The 20,253-nt window shown below is 40.6% G+C and overlaps 1 protein-coding gene across 4 annotated transcripts; it reads left to right on the top strand.

The window, feature by feature from the left end:
- The first annotated feature begins 8,618 nt into the window (after nucleotides 1-8,618).
- LOC129733814 (CLIP domain-containing serine protease B8-like) lies at nucleotides 8,619-12,047 on the top strand. 4 transcript variants are annotated; one of them, XM_055695323.1, is made up of 6 exons: nucleotides 8,625-8,827; nucleotides 9,656-10,173; nucleotides 10,238-11,037; nucleotides 11,098-11,206; nucleotides 11,263-11,573; nucleotides 11,623-12,047. In XM_055695323.1, the coding sequence occupies exons 3-6, from the start codon at nucleotides 10,878-10,880 to the stop codon at nucleotides 11,955-11,957; spliced, it is 915 nt and encodes a 304-aa protein (XP_055551298.1). In that variant the 5' UTR covers nucleotides 8,625-8,827; nucleotides 9,656-10,173; nucleotides 10,238-10,877; the 3' UTR covers nucleotides 11,958-12,047. The 4 variants fall into 4 exon arrangements, with proteins under 4 accessions (XP_055551299.1, XP_055551300.1, XP_055551298.1 ...); XM_055695324.1 differs by having other exon boundaries at nucleotides 8,619-8,827; nucleotides 9,656-11,047; XM_055695325.1 differs by having other exon boundaries at nucleotides 8,620-8,827; nucleotides 9,656-11,037; nucleotides 11,332-11,573.
- The last annotated feature ends 8,206 nt before the right edge of the window (nucleotides 12,048-20,253 follow it).

Genomic DNA, 20,253 nt, shown 5'->3' with positions numbered 1-20,253 from the left:
TATGGCCACCAATGAACTAGGTTTATAATTTCAAACCAGTGGTTATAGGTGTCGCTTGATGGGCTGGCACAACAACCCCGAGTATTCGGATCGCAACCGGAACAGGTCCGCATTTTTACATTTTTCAATGAGAGGCATGGTACGATTTTAAGCACTTCTAAGCACTGCTTTGATCATCGTTACCATGTTACTGAAACATTCCGGCCATATATCCGAAACCGGTCGATTAACTCCGGCCATCCTCTTCGTTAAAAGAAAATATGAATGAAAACTAGGAGAAAAGCAAAACCGTTCCGAACCGAAATTGATCAGTTTCAAAGTGGAACCGTGCCAAAATTTAACAGGATCTGTATAGTGTATCTAAATATACATACCCATACATATATAAAAGTTTTCTGTGTTGCCACCCGCGATTCATGTTTTGCCGCGAACTAACACTGTTTTTAGTTTAACGCACAACAAGCACAATATTCAAGAATCAAATTAATAAACTCATGCTGTCAAAAAACAAATAAAAATGCAATATTATTTTTCAGATATGAGATCATTTGAAAAATATTAATAGAATTCTTTTTATTACAATTGGTGTTATGAAGGAGCTTATTCTCTACTGAGAATAGAAAAGAATGATCATACAGATTCAAAAGGTACCAAACTAAAATACGCTCAGTTACAAAACGAGCTAATAGTTGTTTATTGACAATGCTTTTAGTCGGCGTGCAGCCAAACCAAACCGAGCGTCGAAAAACATTTACCGCCGCAATTGCTGTGTACAAGCTGTTACTGAGAATATTTGTTATAATATCGTAATCAAATGCTCAAACGATTTCGTTACTTCATAATACATAGATTATTACTTCTCATATCCACTGGGTGTCGATAACTCAATCTGAGAAAACGGCACTTAGTTCGGTCTAATCGCACGCCGATCATATATCAATATCATACATATCAATTGAAGAAATCGCATTCCGAGTCGAACAACCAAGCGCATCGGTTGTGTTTATCGGTCGTCTCGATATATTCGCAAAAAATAATCGAACAAAAGACATCGCTTGCCCGGTCCGGTCTAACGAGTGCTGTGCAGTGCAAAATAAATCCGCTTGAAGGTCAACCGCTATTGTTTGCTTTGTTGCTGCGTAGCTGCGCCGCCGCTGCTGAACCGAACGTTTCGGTGTTTAGCTGTGTTGAAGACAACCAGAGCTACATAGAGGAAAGTGTAAATCTGCACAGCTGCCGGCTGCCGGCGGCTGCACCCAACGATTGCGTGACCACATTGTCGAAGACAAAGCATCGCTTGAAATCAAAGAAAAGGTACGTGTTTCTTGTCGGTGTTAGGGCGCTAACCTTAGCACAATGGAAGAGGATACCTCAATCCCCGATCCCCCGACACCGAACCCTCCTGACTCTGTCCCTCCTGCTCCTTCCCCCGCTGTCCACTCTTCAGTTCCCCCTCGTGCCAGGCTCTACCTTGACGAAACAGCAGGTTCACGTTTCGTTGTATATTTCCGGCCAAAAGCAGGACCTAAGTCGAAATCCCTGAACATTATACAAATTTCGAAAGACCTGACGTCACGCTTCAAGGCCGTGACTGAAATAATCAAGGTTAGACCAAACAAGCTCCGTGTTGTGGTCAATGACCTGAAACAGGCCAACGATATAGCTTGTTTCGAGCTCTTTACTCGGGAGTATCGCATATACATACCGGCCCGAGACGTGGAGATCGACGGCGTAGTGACCGATCCGAGTTTGTCCGTCGAGTGCCTCTTGAAGGATGCTGTAGGCTGTTTTAAAAACAGCAGCCTTCCTGAGGTTAAAGTATTAGAAGTAAAACAATTGCGATCTGTGTCGCTCGTCGGCGACAAAAAAGTTTACACTCCGTCAGACTCGTTTCGTGTCACGTTCGCCGGGTCTGCATTGCCGAGCCGCGTCTTGATCCACCGGGTTCGTCTTCCTGTGCGCTTATTTGTGCCCCGTTTAATGAACTGCACCAAGTGCAAGCAGTTAGGTCACACAGCCGCCTACTGTTGCAATAAGGCACGGTGCGGTAAGTGTGGAGAGAACCATGCCGACGATTCCTGAAGTGCGAATGCTGAAAAATGTATCCACTGCGGGGAGAATCAGCATGAGTTCTCCACATGCGCGGTGTACATGCAGCGCAAGGATAAATTAAAACGGTCTCTCAAAATGCGTTCAAAGCGTTCTTACGCTGATATGCTCAAGAAGACCACGACCACTTCTACCATAACAGCGAACCCCTTTGATCTGTTGTCTTCAGATGAAACCGACTCTGACAAACCACTAGAGGGAACTTCTTTTGCCATTCTTGGGGAGTCTAGAAGGAGGAAAAATCTTTCCTCTCCTAAGCTTCCCAGAAAAGGTCCTAAGATTTCCCAAAGTGGAAAGAACAGTACAACCAAAACTAAAGGTGCTACGGAAAAACCGAAGCAAACCCCTCCTGGGCTTGGCAATTCAAAGTCTCAGAAGGAGTTCCCAGCACTTCCAGGAACATCTAAAACCCCAGTTGCTCCTTTTGCACATCCAGTTGACAAAACAAATGCTGGATTGGTGAATTTTTCTAATATTGTGGACTGGATTTTCGAAAATTTCAATATACCTGATCCAATTAAAAACTTTCTTACAGCGCTCCTCCCAACAGTCAGATCATTTTTGAAGCAGTTGACTGCCCAATGGCCCCTCCTTGCAGCGATCGTATCCTTCGATGGCTAATGCAACTGCTAATTTGAAGGATTCTATCTCTGTTTTACAGTGGAATTGCAGAAGTATTTTACCAAAAATTGATTCAATCAAAGTTTTGATAAATAAAAACAAATGCGATGCATTTTCCCTTTGCGCAACTTGGCTTACTTCGAATACTGATCTTAACTTCCATGATTTTATTATTATTCGCCTTGATCGAGACACCCCATATGGAGGAGTACTTTTAGGGATTATTCTTTCTATCGTATTAACCTCCCCTCGATTCCAGGCATCGAAGTTGTCGCATGTCAAATGACAATACAAGGTAAAGTAATAGAACTTCTTCCCTCGCCACGTTTGATTTTGGGAGACTTCAACTCTCACGGTGTGGGGTTCCCCTTACAATGATAACCGCTCCTCTTTAATCTATAACCTTTGCGATGACTTCGACATGACTATTTTAAACAACGGTGAAATGACACGTATCCCGAAACCTCCAGCGCGCCCAAGCGCTTTGGATCTATCCTACGGTTGGATTGCACATGGCTTTGGACGTCGCTACGGTTGGATTGCACATGGAAGGTAATCCTCGATCCTCACGGTAGCGACCATTTGCCTATTATTATTTCAATTACTAACGGGTCAACTCGCATGCGACTAATTGACATTCCGTATGACCTCACACGGAATGTCGATTGGAAGTTATACGAGGAAATGATTTCAAAAGCGGTCGAGTCGATTCAACATCATCCACCACTTGAAGAATACAACCTCCTCGCGGGCTTGATTCTCGACGCCGCGTTGCAAGCCCAAACAAAGAAATATCCCGGCGTAACGATCAAAGAACGGCCTCCCACTCCGTGGTGGGACCAAGAGTGCTCCGATGTATACACGCAAAGATCCGACGCGTTTTTGGCCTATCAGAAGAAAGGTATACCTGGCAACTATATACGGTATTCGGAGCTTGATACCAAGCTTAAAAGCTTTGCTAAAGCAAAGAAACGCGGATATTGGCGTCGGTTCGTGAACGAGACGTCGAGGGAGACATCGATGAGCACTCTTTGGAACACAGCCCGAAGAATGCGGAATCGCGTAACGGTCAACGAAAGCGAGGAGTCTTCAAGTCGGTGGATATTTGATTTTGCCAGGAAAGCAAAACATTGTTCGCGATGCGTCTCCGGGCCACGATGCGATAGAATCACCTTTTACGATGGCAGAACTGTCAGTTGCCCTCCTTTCCTGTAACAATAACGCGCCTGGGTTAGATAGAATCAAATTCAACTTGTTGAAGGATCTACCCGGCAATGCCAAGAGAAGCTTGTTGAACTTGTTCAATAAGTTCCTGGAGCAAAACATTGTACCGCAGGATTGGAGGCAAGTGAAGGTGATCGCCATCCAAAAACCAGGGAAACCAGCTTCTGATCACAACTCTTATAGGCCGATTGCAATGCTATCCTGTATCCGGAAATTGATGGAAAAAATGATACTCCGTCGTTTAGACCATTGGGTCGAATCAAATGGTCTACTATCAGATACTCAATTTGGCTTCCGCCGTGCCGAAGGGACGAATGATTGTCTTGCGTTGCTTTCAACAGATATTCAGCTGGCGTATGCTCGCAAAGAACAAATGGCGTCTGCGTTCTTGGACATTAAGGGGGCTTTTGATTCCGTTTCTATTGACATTCTTTCGGGTAAACTTCACCGACAAGGTTTTTCTCCAATTTTGAACAATTTTGAAGTAGAATACTTCTCTCAGGAAGTTCGGCTACATAGGGATGTGAAATGAAAATCTAAAACCGAAAAATGTGAAAAATATGTCCAATTTCAAATGCTAAAACATCGGTTAATATTCGATGGATTTCCTTTGTTCTTGCAGCAATAGATTGGAAAATCTTCTAAGATTCTTCCCAAAAGAAGATAATTGTAATTTTATTATTCACACTATTGTACTTTTGAAAATAGTCAAGCCTTGTCAAAACGAAAAATTCGACCTCTGATTGGTCGTTATATGATTGCTTCCCAAGCACGGTCGACAAAATCATATACCTTGCAATTGAAAACATGCTATTTGGCCTATATAAGAGCCTGTTTCAGCCGGAGCTGCTCATAATAGTTCTAGACAGCGACAACAGTAGTCGTCCTCCCTTAGCAGAAGCACTAGCAGTGCAGTGGATACCAGCGATGGCGGAAAGCGGCCACAGCTGTGGCGTAGCAATGGATAGCCCACTAGTTGCAGCGGATTCCAGCAACGATAGCGGCTAATGCAGTGAGGCACTTTAGTGAAATGCAGTCTCTGTGCGATAGTGGGCACTAGTAAATGCATTCAATGAAAATGTTATCTTTTTGATAACACGTGAGCCGTCTAGTTTTGAGTGTTAAATCAGCTTTTCACTGTTTATTTTATCACAAGGAATACTTTGTTCGCACTGTCAGTGATAACGCAAAGATGTAATCGGCATCTTATCCGATACTAAATTGAACAACAAATTGTCCTTGTCAGGATGAAATGAAAACCTGATGATTAAAGCGTTAATGTTTTCTCTTGAGTTTATTTACATTTTTAAATTTGCAAAAGATATAAATTTTACTTTATTTCCGTGTCTCAGAACGTACTGAATTATCTTTTCCTTCAGTCATGAGCACGACATCCGAAAAAATTTCATCTCAAAGTTTAAAAATTGTCAAGCCCCAACCATGACAAGCAACTTACTATGTTATTGAAAATGGTCAGTCCTTGTTGAAGCGTAAAATTCGATTTTTCTGATTAGTCAACGTTTATTTACTAGAAAAAATGACTGACACGCAAGCAGCCGGGTTATCTTTCTTGTAAAAGTATTCTACTTCAATCTTGCGGTCGTGGCTTTGCACACAACCCTCCTGTTATTTTTTGCACAATTTGTTGTCCGAAAAGCACATGCATTTTACGCATGGCGATTTGGCAACTTTTCGCATTAGCTACATGGGTCTTCCCCAGGTCTCATGTTCAGGCCCCCTTCTTTACAATTTTTATGTAAATGACATCGACGAATGTCTGGCAAATTCATGCACGATAAGACAACTTGCAGACGACAGCGTGGTCTCTGTTACAGGAGCCAAAGCTGCCGAATTGCAAGGACCATTGCAAGATACCTTGGACAATTTGTCTGCTTGGGCTTTACAGCTAGGTATCGAATTCTCTCCGGAGAAGACTGAGATAGTAGTTTTTTCTAGGAAGCATGAACCTGCTCAGCTTCAAACACAATTAATGGGTAAAACGATTTCTCAGGTTTTGGTACACAAATATCTTGGTGTCTGGTTCGACTCTAAAGGCACCTGGGGTTGTCACGTGAGGTATCTGATGAAAAAATGTCAACAAAGAGTGAATTTTCTTCATGCTAGTTTTAAGTTAGACTTAATTTCAGCTCGTAGTCGGCAGCGAGGATGAAAAATTTGCTTTAGTTTTTAAGTCATCAGATATAGTTGGCGCCGTTAAACATTAAATTGTATTTGTGCCGTGTCAAATAAATGTTATGTGAAGAAAAAAAAAATTGAAGAAAAATCATTGATTTTATGTTTGCTATCCTCATAACATCATGCTGTCAAAATGAACTGATATTTCTGCTGGTTCAATCTCAGTACAGCCATACCCGAATGATCGAGACAGATAGCAAGAAAAAAATGAGAGTGAGAGTTGACGCTAGGAGAATCATTGCAACATCGCAAACTCTTTTGTAATGAACCATGCATCGTAGTTGGCTGATTCTGGTGTTGCATCATTTTGGCGTAATGTCAGTAGTATGATATTGACTTTCCGAAGCTCTGAAACTCAATGCTCATCTAATGTTTTGGATGTATCTTAAAGCATTTTTTCTCAGCTTTCCAATGGTGATTTCAAGTTCAAAATCGGTGGTTGCGAACTTGCTCAAAAACACGTTTTTCTGATGAATTTCAAGATGGCGGCGAGATCCAAGATGGCGGCCAGTTTTTTTCTACTTCTATCATTTCTCTTTAAAACGATGTGTTGGTTGCAGGGGGTTCAATGACAAATTGAAGAGAAATAAATCAAAAAAAAGGTCAAGATTTGCTCAAAAATCAATTTTTGTAAAAACCGTTTAACCGATTTGTGCCCGAGGGGTCCATCAACATGAGCTAACCCAAGTGGTTTTGTCATTTTTTCGCTACTTTCAATCATTTAGTCATAAAAATATCCTTTTTAAAAGATCTCATGTCACTAGTGGGACGGTTTCAGCGAGAATTGCTCATATCGAAGATAAAAAATAAATAAAAATAACTTATAATCGTTGCCAAAATGTTCAATTCTTGTTGAGTAATTTACATTACGTATTACAAAATTGTTCAACATTTCATCTGTCCAACAACATATTGGTTATTGTTATCATATCGTTTAAAATCTGACGCAACATGTGCCAGTTTCATTTCCAATTTTACAGAAGGCATACCAGTATAGAAAACGAGGACGTAGTCCCACGTAAAAACTTCTGAAATCAAAGTTCACTATTAACAATTTGTTTACGACCGAATCTGGCATTGACATTCGAAATCATTGGCATGCGCCACTATAGGAACAAGCGTGTTTTATGTACCTATAATTGCACAAAGGGATGAAGCAGAAAAAAAATTAAGTGTTTTCAAATGTTCACCATAAGTTGTAAGAGGTAATTTTCTTCATGAAAAACATTTAAGTCATGGTATGCCATTTTTTTACTTGCTGTGAACAAATCAGGAACCCTTAGCCTTCTGTACAAGTTTACTGAATGTCGTAGCTTTCCCGGAGGTCGGGGTCAAAAGATAAAATCGAAGCACGAAGAATTGCCGTCATACTGGCATCACATAGCGGTAGAACTCCGCATAGTTTATCCAGTTTTTAGGATGTCAGAATCGTGAGATAAATTGAGGTCAAAATACGCACCACGTACCGGCAGTGTTCCGCACTGAACTGTCTATCTAGAAGCCTTCAATTTTCTGAACAAGTTTTCTGAAGACCACAACTTTCGGTCGTCGGAAACACGAGATATCCCCAGGTGATGCCAAACTTTTTGGGGGGTGCAACAATATTCAAATTGGGTGCTGCAATACTTAGTGAAGCGATTCCAAACTTATAGTGGGTAATGTTTATGCATTCAGTTTATTAAACGCCATAAAAAAGGTATAAACTGTCATCAGCATTCTATTTCGCTATTCCAAATGCGATCGATGCGAGAAAACATGACAAACATCACATGATCACAGTATATCTCCGAACCACCAGGTCAGGTGTTTATCCTCAATTCGAAAATATTTTCCACAAACACAAGCCGCCTCAGTTGATTCTAGGCAGCGCATAAACATAGCACTATAATCACCGCTCTTAGTTATAAAATTAAGAAATTTATGACAGAAGAAAGTGCAAGGGCAGTTGTACGTTTACAGCTCGGTGCACCGCGGGGTTGCACCGACGGCGCACAAGTGGAAAGTGATGCCTTCAATAAATGATCGAAAACGATTCCGTTTTACAACACAAACATTCTAGTGGAAACACTTGAGCCGAACATCGGTGCGCTTTGGCAATGAGAATGGGACAAAAAATACGCCTTCGAGGTCTCCCAGGTTCCTCAGCCTATGTTGGAATCGTGCTATTAATAGGTAGGAGTTATTATTTGATTTTTTTTTTCAACCTCTAGTGCAAAAGAGTTGTCTTCGTAACCCTTTCTAGAGCTGCGATGTCAACTGAATTGTGGCAAGTATTGTGATCGCAAAGCTAACTCCGTGATCGAATTGCTTTTTCAGCTAAAATATGGTTCCAATTTTTGAATGCAATTTGCTTATTTCATATTGAGTAAAAAGTCATGATCTAGGATTAACCAGCAATTGGAAAAAACATGTGCGCTACAATTCCACTTACCAAGTCAAGTCGAACGTGCAAGAAAGTTACCCAAACAATAAAACACAAAAAAATTCACGATGAAAGTACGCAGTGTGACAGTGTGACAGAGATGAAAAAACGCAACAACATAAACAACAAAATCATAAATATTGTTTTTGTAGCAAGCAAGTCAGCAGCGAGAGGACTTTATGCTTTCTGTCAGCTTCGGTCGGTCGATGCAAGGTGTGAAGGAGGGGGCGCAACGACGCTCCGGCAGCGGTATGGGTAAGTGTCGAGCGGAGCAGGAAAAAAAACGAAAAGATACACGTCTTCTAAGCCAAATCCAACGCGCGAAGACACCGCCAGATGTGTCAAAAGACGGCACGAAAGTGTCGTTTCGTTTAGAGCCTAATGGTATATGCACGACAGGCGAGAACATTGAGCCGTCCCGACAGGGCATTAGGCATTAAAACGATGACCCTGTGAGGGATCAAGGGTTTCTTCCATATACTCCTAACTCTCCCTTCCCCAGTCATTTGGTATTGAAAGGGTTCTACAGCCTGGACCTATCCGAAGAAGTGCAGCCAGCCAGTGGCTGGTTGGAAAGCATGGTACTCGGGTTTCGGTTTGTTTACGATGTCGTATTGTGATCTTGTCGTCAGGATCGGTAGCAAATCACATACTATCGAAGAGGAAAATCGGGTATTTCACACCATCAGCATTCGGTGTTTCCTGTGAAGGGAACTAAATTGTGCGTTTAGTACTACTTTCTCTGTTCAGGATGATTCAAGGAGGCCAAAAGTCAGGTTCCAATCCTTCCGGGCATCGTCCTCGTTATGGTATTCATTCCATATGGAGACAATTAGACGCGTGTGATAGTAATTCCCTGCAAATTTTCGAACCCTCCGGTACACTTAGCAGTTCGAAGTCGCAAATCGACGCCCACCGCTATAACGGCGTAACATTGGTGGGATGGGATGAAATGGAATGGTTTGGGAGGGATATTTTTAGAAATAAACATTGGATCGTCAGTATTAGAAAGAATATGCATAAGAAGTTTTTTTATCGTTCAACTATTTTGTCATTTTTCATGCCTTTCTCCGACGATGACAGCCGCCTCATGAATACGGTGGATGCGGCTTCGGAGGTGGAGGTTTTTTTCTTCCTCGTTTTCAACTTCACTGGTGGTAATTATAAATCATGGAAAATGTAAGTTTTACTGTAGCTATACTTATACTTGCTTTATGTGGTTCGGTTTTGAGACGTTGTGTGGCGTTTTTTGTAATCAATTCCATCGCTAGTGGGGTTATTTTTTCCTCGGACCGAGTTTATGGATTCGTTCGAATCCACTTGCGCAACGCAATACAATGCTTTTCGACGGTAACATGGACCCACGGACAGGTTGAGAGGACTGAGCGTATGCGTTGGATTTGACAGGTTTCATTTTTTTATTAATGTATTCATGTTAAATAGATTGATTTCTAGGAAACCGTCAAGTGAAAGGATTATATTTTTCGAGAAGAATACGAGCGAAACGTCGTTTCAAACCTAAATCGTAATGGCTCGAGCATTTGTGAAGTCAGTCGATTAGAATTCTTTAAGTTTTTCTGGCAATTTTTGCTGAAGATTATGTAAGTTCAATGTCTGACGATCCACGATCGTGTTACACCAGTAACGAATTTAGGATAATTTTAGCAACTACCACGCAACTGATGAGAAGACTAGAAGTTTTGAAGACCACCAGCAAAAAACATCGTTGAGCTAGATCAGCCCGCATTAGTCCTGTGCGCCGCCACGCCGCGCCGCCGCCGCCGACATTTTTACGCACGCCACCGCCGCCGATGATTTCGAGACGGCGCGCCGCCGAGGACATTTTTATCGCGCCGATAGTTATTTCTTTGCTGGTTGTTAAATTGTTGGTTCACTTGATTCCTAACCATTCTTATTTCTTTTTGTGACATCCTGTCAACCCGGATGAACATAGTTTTACTTATTTATGTTTAAATAAAAAAAACCAACATGAGAGTGTATACATTATACGCAATATTTAAGAAGCGGTAATTAGTGTGACGCCGGTACACGCCGCCGCTGCAGAGAATTACCAACGGCGTCACGCCGTCGCGCCGATCGCCGCCGAGGTAAAACGTTTTCTACGCCGCCGCCGCCGGTGATATGGTCGGCGCACATGTCTAGCCCGCATCTGTAAATCTAATGATAGTGAGTTTATCACTTCCGCAAACAGAAGCATCTTTATCTCTCGTAGGTTATTATCACTCATTGCTGCCGGTTCCCTATAAAGTCGTAAATAGGTAACATTCTAGAAGCAGTAGCCAAAATGGAACGTCTACTGAAAGTTGTAACAATTCTTTTGTCAATCTCAGTGGTCCTTTTTGGGCCCAGTGCGTCAGCCAAATATGATGTATACGTTGTTATGGGTGGAAGGATTAGTGAATTATATGACTTTCCTTGGATGGCAATGCTGTTGTATCAAAAGGGTTAGCTTAGGTAAGGAAAAACTTTTAAACACAAGTTATAAAAATGTTTTTTTTTTTTAGATAACAGCCATCAGTTGAAGTACAAATGTGGAGGGTCACTTATAAGCAGCACACACGTGGTAACAGCAGCCCATTGCGTCAAAGGGCCACACGACCGCGAGGGCCCACTGTGAGTGTGATCCTCGAACTTACCATTCTCATGAATAAATTTTCTTTTCATCGTAGTAAATTTGTGCGTCTCGGCGAGTACGACGTGAATACTAATCCAGATTGTATGTTTTTTGAAAAAAACAGGCGAATCTGCAATTCAGGAAAATTCGATACGGCTCCTAAAAGCGTACGAGTTCATCCCAACTATCGAGTTGGAGCTAAGAACTACCGCCACGATATTGCAATCATAGAACTTGCCTTGAGGCCGCCACAATCGGCATTCATCCAACCGATTAAACTACCTGATCAGTTTCAACAGAACCGAGGCAATTCAATTAGACCAGGAACTATGCTCAGCGCAGCCGGATGGGGTCGCACCGATTTCTGTAAGTGAATTGTCTCTCATTTGCCTTAAAACCATTATTTTCTGCTTAGTTCTCCAGCAGCTGGGAACCATGATATCAAGTCCTGTTAAGCAAAAAGTTGATCTACCCTACGTTGATCTGCGCACTTGTCGAAGAATCTATTATGTGCAAGAAAAGGGAATACTATTAAGATATGGTCAATTATGCGCTGGTGGTCAACAGGGTAAGGATACCTGTAATGGCGACAGTGGGTCTCCGTTGGTGTTTCGCGATCGCGCGAGAGGTTGGATGCTGCTAGGAGTAGTTTCGTTCGGGTCCTCAACCTGCGGCACAGAAGGTTTGCCAGGAGTTTACACCGATGTACGGAGCTACACGACATGGATACGATCAAACATGCGTTCGTAGCTGCTATATTTATATACTCAATATTATAATATTATACGGGTCAAGAACAAATCTTTTTTGAAACAGTAAATATAACTAGTTGTCTGTCCAGCCATACGAGATTTATTGCCTCTAAAGTACAGTCTTAGTATACTCTGAATCATGAACATTATCAAGTAAAAAGAGAGAGAGCATTCTTCCTTTTTGTACTAAAGCAGTGCTCAAACCGATAATGAGACTAATATTAAATTGAAAGAATTGTTTGCTGTCTTAAGTCACTCTAAAAAAATGAACATGGGCCAAAAAAAATCTAGTTTTGGTCTGAAATGTATGATATCTACTACACCCAAAACAAATAGAGGAGATTTTATTACTTTGGAGCACCTTTTTGTTACTTTTTGTACACCACGAATTGTAAACTGCGTTAGAGACAACCAGAAATATTTGCTTTCTTTCAAGTGGATGCAAGCCATGTTGAAAACACGGACCGAACACGGAAACCGAACGGATCTGAAGTTTCGCGTTATTGAATTTTTCACTTGACTAGATTCGTTTCTTCCTAAACTAATAGTACAAAACTCGTGCCAAATAAAAAAAAAGCTATATTCACTAGTCAATAATTCTACAATCATCTCAGGCAATTCTGGTTTTATGTAATAGTTTTTCATTTCCAATCGGTTAACAGTGACACTTCGGGAGAGATTCTGCACATGTAATAAGTAAAGAGGGATGAATAAATTCGAAAGCTCTTTTTTTTGGGTTTTAGCTACCGCGACCATGCGTTAGATATATTGTAGCATTCCCCAGCTTTTCACTACCTGATCAGAGTAAATAATTACTATGAGAAGTAACTCTCAGCCCCTGATTTGGGTGTGATTCCAATTAGGTATTATGTGCCGTATAAACTGCACTACCTTTTTAGGACAAGATAGCCAAATTTAAATAAGCTGTAACAGTCCCTTACTGAAAAACATTGCTCTTTTGTTGTAAAGTGCTGGACAGATACATATAAAATGTGCTGAAGACTTGATTTCTTCATTACAAAAACGACAAATATCGTTGTCAGCCTCTCCAATTATTTTCAGGTGATATTTGGCTGAACAATGCCTTGTAATTAGACCTATATAGGTGCATAGGTCTTTTTTAGATAGAGCAAGAGTTTTGTGTGTGTTTGATGCATGTGGCATCACAAGCTGTTTTAATCTGGACGTTGCACCAATAAAAATGCAGCCAATGAAGTACTTATCAGAGGTATATTGAATGTTTTTTTCTAAGTGGTAAAAAATTATATCCTAGGATTTCTAGTGTAAATACATAGCTACAATAAACAATCAGTTTCTGCTCTTCAGGCTCTTGGATGTATGTTTCTCTGCAGAAACACATACAAGCCGTAGCTGTCATTTGATTTGTTTTTTGTTCTACTCCTTTTTCAGATAATGTGTGATCATAAGACACAAAAAGTAATAAAATGTTGCTCAAAAGTAAAAATATCTTCTCAGTTTATTTTGGGTGCAACAGTCTCTTCCGAACCGAGTTTCGAACCTGCGATGTCTGGCTTGTTAGGCCAGCATTGTACCTCGAGACCAGCTGGGAGGGTTCTTCTCTTCTCAATACCGTGTACAACATACTCTCCCGCATCATGTTCCACAGACTGAGGCCGTTGCAGAAAACCATTGTTGCGAATGTACACCTTGCGACAAATCCTCGATAAATTTCTAGAATTCATTTTGCGTACTCACCCGTACTGTTCATAGACTTCAGAGCGGCGTAAGATTCAGTTAGGATGATTGATTTATAGCGGATTATGTTCGAACATAGTTTTCCTACAAAACTGAATCGACTGATTCGTGCCACCCTTGACGGTTTGCGGTAGTCACGGTGAAATATCGGATGCTGTCGTGGCATTAGATGGTTTGAAACAGGGTGACGGCTTCCAGGTTTTGCGGACGATATCGACATCATTGGTTTTGACCGTAGAGCAGTGAAAATAGGCCTTTGGACCTCGCACGAGGGAAGCCGTGAGCGAAGGCGTGTCATAAACTCTGCCAAAACAAAGTACATGGTGGTTGGTAGAGAACGTGGTAGCCCATTGGATGTTCGTGCTGCGGTGGTGTTATATGGGAAATCATAGTGAACGAATTTATCAACCTGGATACATTAGTGACATGTGATTAGGAGGTTAGCCGTGTGATAAAGAGGCGGATAGTGGCCGCAAACAGGGTCTTCTATTGATTGCATAACCACCTAAAACTCCGCAACCTGCAAACCAGTACAAAACTTGCACTGTGCTGGGTATGTATGTAGCTAGAATGCCGCAAAAGCGACCGGCAAAGGCTTTATTTAGTAGGACTCATTGGACATGTGCTGTCGACGAGAATACCCGCATAATAGGTGTTAGATGCGACTGGAAGGTAGTAGCCCTAGACGAGTGACATGACGACGTATTGTGGATTCAGAACTGGAATAGGTAAGTAAGTAAGTAACATGTGAGCAAGATCGCGCCAACGAGTGACATGACGACGTATTGTGGATTCAGAACTGGAATAGGTAAGTAAGTAAGTAACATGTGAGCAAGATCGCGCCAAATGACCTATGGTCGAATATCGACCCTTTTTTGATTTGAATGAAACTTTGCACACGAATTTGGCTTAGCAAACTGAGCATTTTTCACAGATGGAGAGATTTTTTACACCCATGAGTTACATTCTAAAAAGGCGTATGCCTTTTGGCATTGGTTTTATTCAAAGCATTGTAGCCCAGAAACCGTTGGTTGTATAGAAAAACTGTCTGAGAATAAGTGGGGGGGAGGGGGGAATTAAAAATGCACCATAAATACCTAAATTAATCCACCCAGCCTTTCTCATTCAAACTTTTATTTGTAAAAATAGATTTACATGAACGCTTCAATCCAATAAATGTATATTAACTCTTTAGGTTCTAAAATATTGATGTTGTAATCTATACATATAAAAATGTTGTCCGGTTAGTCTGTCTGTTTGATCCATATAGGCTCGAAAACTACCGAACCGATCGACGTGAAAATTTGTATGTAGGGGTTTTTGGTCCCGATAAAGGTTCCTATGATAGTTTGAAGCCCCTCCCTCTTCTGGAAAGGAGGGGTCCAATACAAATGAAACATTAATCTCTGCACAACTCAAGAACAAACCAAGCAAATGAAACAGAATTTGGCATGTGGATGTAACAAATATGTCCATAATGGTTCGACGCCCCACCTTCTTCTGGAAGCACATGTTTCTGCACAAATTTCTGCACATCTCGCGAACTAGTCAACTAAATGAAACCATATTTGGCAGGTGAATGTTTTGAGTGGAAACAAATATGTTCCATAATCGACCTCAGGCAACTCTTTGGATTGTAAGATGGCAACTTCCGGATTCGAATTACACCCAATATGGGTGTTTTTTCAACCAGAACGACGCTCAGAGGCCAGAAATTATCTTAAATACCATTTTGAAATCCAAGATGGCGACTTCCGGTATGTGAAAAACAGCCTAAAATAACCAAATACCATCCAATATGAGTATCTCTGGAACCAGAATGATACAATGAGCTAAAAATTGACCTCTGGCACCATTTTGAAATGCTACACGCAAAAGTTGGATGGTGCGAAACCAGTACAAAATTGTGCGTTTTTAGCGCAATTGTTGATGTAATTCGGAACCAGTACAATGATTGCGTGTTGGGCATAACGCAATTAATGCTCTAGCGTTTCTTAAATGTATTTGGCAGCTCCAAACTACTACACCTAAACAGTTCCAACTGGTATCAAGCAGCATTGCAAAGCGAGCGAGAAGCAAAATCATTCTCCTCCTTTCTGCTTGAGGACGAGACATATGCTACGCTTTTCAAGTCTTTTGCACACACGCTTTCGAGATACTTTTTCTTCTTCATGCATTCCTCTGAATAGCAGCAAGCACGCACTACAGTATGAGTAAGAGACTAACAACACTGGTTCTTGTCGCACATACATGGAAATTCTACGAGCGAGAGAGAAATTTCTCTCGTCGCTTGAGAAAAAAGCGCGTGCAGTCACTAATACACTCGACGTGAGAAATAAAGTGTCGGTGTATGATACATATTCTGATTTCATTCTATGTCAATGTATTCGCAGTACAACTGTTGCGTTATGCTTTTCACACATTCATTGTGCGATTTCTGTGCAACATTTGTGCGAATCGGGAAGACACAATGATTGTACAAGACTTCAACTTTTGCGTGTGAATGGCAACATATAGGAACCAGTCGAAAATGACCAAATAATACTCAACATGGATATTTCCGTAATCGAGATGATGCAGAGAAACCAAACATTGACCCTTGACACCATTTTGAATTTAAAGACGACCACTTTTAGTTTTTGGAAAACAACCAAAATAACTAAATACCTCCCAATATGAGTATTTCCGGAGTCAGATTGATGCCAGAAAATTTGCTGAAAATGACTGAATAGCACCCAATATGAATATATTCAGAATTAGGGCGATGTACAGAAGCCAAAAGTCGAGGATATTGTCATTTTGATAAAACCAATCATTTCAAACGATTTGTTATTTGACTTTGATCATATCCTATGGCCGATCCGTCGTGCATTTGCAGACTTCAAACAAACCGCAAGTAGGGTTTGCAATATTCCCGAGAATAGATTTCCCGGGAAACGGGAATGAAAAATCTCATTTCCCGAGAATTCCCGGGACCGGGAAAGGAAAAAATCCTTAGCAAAAATGAGATTTCAAATAATGTTTATTAATGAAAAGTTTCAAACAATCGTTTACAATTTAACTATCAATTGAAGAACAAAATTTGTTCAAGTTCAGTTCCGCTGACAATTTTTCGTTAGGCCCAAATAATGTAGTTCCCTTCTGTAAAACTTTGCTTTAGATCGCTGAATCACCGCTGGTGTCTGATTTCTAAAATACATACTTCTGAATCACCGATTCCAGCTCTTGCTACATTTCATTAGAAACTGAAGAGTCCAATACTTTTAGTTTGTTGAAGATAAAGCTGAGTGTTTGGCAGCCAGATTTTAGAGCATTTGAATGCCTTCGTAATTAATGTGAAATCGTGGCCACGACCCAAGTTACACTGACTGAGTTTTATTAATTTATTTATTTCTGGTCGCATTGATTTACGGGTTTCAATTTTTTTTATCAATTTACAGGTTTCAAAATTTTCTGTCAATAATCAAAAAAAAAAAAACAAGCAACTATCCGCTTAGTAGTAAACTCTCTAGCAAAAAAAGACATGAGACGAAGAAAATATTTCTTAGTTTATCGTTTACTGAATAAGACAGCATATATTTTTGACAAATAGATTAAGCAAATCATTTGATATTACACGGCAAGCAAATATTGATCGTCGCTTCCAGCAAATATTTGCTTAGTATGATGCACACTATGAAGCTGCTGTACACTTCTACGACGTAAGTTTCGTGTTTTGATACGATATTTAGTTTTATTGCAATATTGTAAGGAAAATTATCCGAGGAGCTCGGGAATCCCGGGATCCCGGGAATCAATATTCCTATTCCCGGGATCCGGGAATCCCGGGAAAAGGCAATTCCCGGGAAATCGTTCCCGGGATTGCAAACCCTAACCGCAAGGAATCAATGAACTTGGAACGTTCAAATAGTACGACACCACATTAAAATTATGTTGAGGTCACATATATCAATCAAAGCAGGTATAGTTTTAAATAGCCTTTGAATTTCTCTTCTTTCCATAACTTTTGAGCCACATATCAAATTGTTATGGAGTTTGTCGTTTGTAAGTTTGAGAGATGACTCGTTCGTATGACACTAGTTATGTTCAAATAAGTCATGTAGTCTTTGAGATAATAGACTTTCGTTGTTTTAATAACAATTTAATACATAACGGTTGCTTAAGTTCGATTATAACCGAATGAAATGGGAACGTGTAGGGCAGCCAAACCTTGAAACCACGTTTTCAATCATAATTCATCAGTTAACCCTTAACTAGCCCGCTCATCTGATAATAATATTGATCAAATCGGTTGTGTAGTTTCTGAGATAATGAAGTTGCGTGATTTTCACAATTCGGCACATTACAAATGAAGTTACAGTTCAATTACAGTAAAATTCAATAGGGTCTTCTGAGGCAGCTAGACCATTCATTTGACACTAATTTTGGGGAAATCGGGTCAGCCATCTCTGAGAAAAGTGAGTGAGTCCAAGTAGTCTTCGGAATATGTTCGTTTGCTTAGCTGGATTTCACATTTTTAAACATAACAGGCAAAGTAATAGTCCGATTGCAAAAAAAATCAATAGGGTCTTATGGGGCAACAAGACCTTCTATTTGACACTGATTTTATGAAAAGCGGTTCAGCCATCTCTGAGAAACATTAGTGAGAGTAAACAGTCTTCAGAACACGTTTCTTTTCATAACTTTTGAACCACAAGTTCAATCTTCATGAAATTCAAAACTTAAGGGTTCTCTAGGTAGCCCGTTCTTTTGAGACCAATTTTGTTCAAATCGGTTAGGTAGTTTCTGAGATATTGATGTTTCATGACTTTCACATTTTTAAACATAACCTCTAAACTATAAATCCGATTACAATACAATTCAATATGGTCTTATGAGGCAATGAGACCTTTCATTTGCAATTAATTTCATGAAAATCGGTCCAGCCATCTCTGAGAAAAGTGAGTGAGAATAAAAATCTGCACATACACACACACACATACACACACACATACAGAAAATGCTCAGCTCGTCGAGCTGAGTCGAGTGATATATGCCATCCGGCCCTTTGGAGCACTTTTATACTTTCGGTTTTGCAAGTGATTGCTATACCTTTCTAGGAGAAAGGCAAAAATATGTTTGTCGTGCAACACTAACTACTTGTTTACTAATAATAACTGTTTGTAAAGTACGCAACCAATAACTACTGTTTTTTTTTCTGTAGGAGCCTATGACCACTGCTACCATTAGTTAGATATATTGTGGTATACTCCGCGTTAATTTTTATGCACTGTCAGTTCGTTCCATCACTATGGGTATCAGTGATAGTCGCACCCAGACTTTGCATTTCACCCCAAGAAGGTATGAGTTCTTTGATGAAGTTCCTTACCTTCATTAGTTCAGCAGACCATATCTCGTTAGGCGTGAGGATACCTTTTCCAAGAATACGCAGTCTTTGCTGAATTAATGCGCTGCATTGGCACAGTAAGTGTTCCGAGGTTTCTACTTCAGAATTACAGAAACGACAAAAGTCATCTGTCAGTTTACCTAATTTTTTAAGGTGATACTTACCCGGACAGTGCCCAGTAAGTAGGCCAGTTAACGTACTCAGATCAGCTTTATTCATACTGAGTAGGTTCCGTGTGATTCTTTTACATGGTGTAATGAATAGTTTAGATTGCCTTGCTTTGGAGTAAGACTTCCAGTTGGCATCAATCATCATTGATTCCCAGCCTCTTAGCTCAGATTTCAAACAGGATGAAGATACCCCACAGAATGGCTCCGGCCCGACGAAAGCAGTTGAAGAACCAATTCTCGCTAAGAGATCGGCTTTTTCATTTCCTTCTATACCACAGTGACCAGGCACCCAGTATAGATTGACAACGTTTGTTACAGTTAGTTGTCGTAGGGATTGAATACAATCCCATACCAACTTCGACTGACATGTGTATGCTTTCAAAGCATTGAGAGCTGCTTGACTATCTGAGAAAATACAGATATTGGCATACCTATATTTCCTAGCCAAGCAAATACTTGTGCATGTTAGAATAGCATTTATTTCCGCTTGAAAAACTGTGGGCCACTGCCCCATTGGAATTGATATATTGATTCCTGGTCCAGTGACCCCAGCGCCTGTAGACTCGCCCATTTTAGAGCCATCTGTATAAAAAATGACTGATCCTGGACGAACCTTAGGACCTCCTCCATCCCATTCGGTGCGATTGGATTCAATCACTTTTAAAGGAACACTGAAGTTAGTCTTAGAGTCCATTCGATCTTCATTCATGGTTACTAAGGTGTTCAGTTGGAAATTTTTGAGGATTCGTAAATGTCCCTGTAGATCTCCTTCTTGAAAGAATTTAACACGTTTTAGCCTAGGAGCACCTTTTTCAGCTTCAAGTTGTACATACTTACATCAGGGTAGAAGATATAAAACAGCTTCTAAGGCATTGGATGGTGCACTGGCCATTGCTCCTGTTGTTGATAAGCATGCCAGACGTTGTAGTTTATCTAACTTTTTCTGAGCTGATAATTGTGAAGTTTTAGGCCACCACACTAGCGAGGCATAAGTTACTCTGGGTCTCACTATTGCCGAGTAT

The sequence above is a fragment of the Wyeomyia smithii genome, chromosome 1 (genome assembly GCF_029784165.1).
Source record: "Wyeomyia smithii strain HCP4-BCI-WySm-NY-G18 chromosome 1, ASM2978416v1, whole genome shotgun sequence".
NCBI classification, from domain to species: Eukaryota; Metazoa; Arthropoda; class Insecta; order Diptera; family Culicidae; genus Wyeomyia; species Wyeomyia smithii.
The sequence above is the reverse complement of the archived record's forward strand: the minus strand, read 5'-3'. Positions and strand labels throughout refer to the sequence as shown.

Bases quoted from the DNA above. Each gene is read 5' to 3' on its own strand.
- LOC129733814 (XM_055695323.1), top strand. From the start codon at position 10,878: ATGGAACGTCTACTGAAAGTTGTAACAATTCTTTTGTCAATCTCAGTG. The intron at 11,207-11,262 runs GTGAGTGTGATC...TTTTCATCGTAG, and splicing joins CACGACCGCGAGGGCCCACT to TAAATTTGTGCGTCTCGGCG. The intron at 11,574-11,622 runs GTAAGTGAATTG...TTTTCTGCTTAG, and splicing joins ATGGGGTCGCACCGATTTCT to TTCTCCAGCAGCTGGGAACC.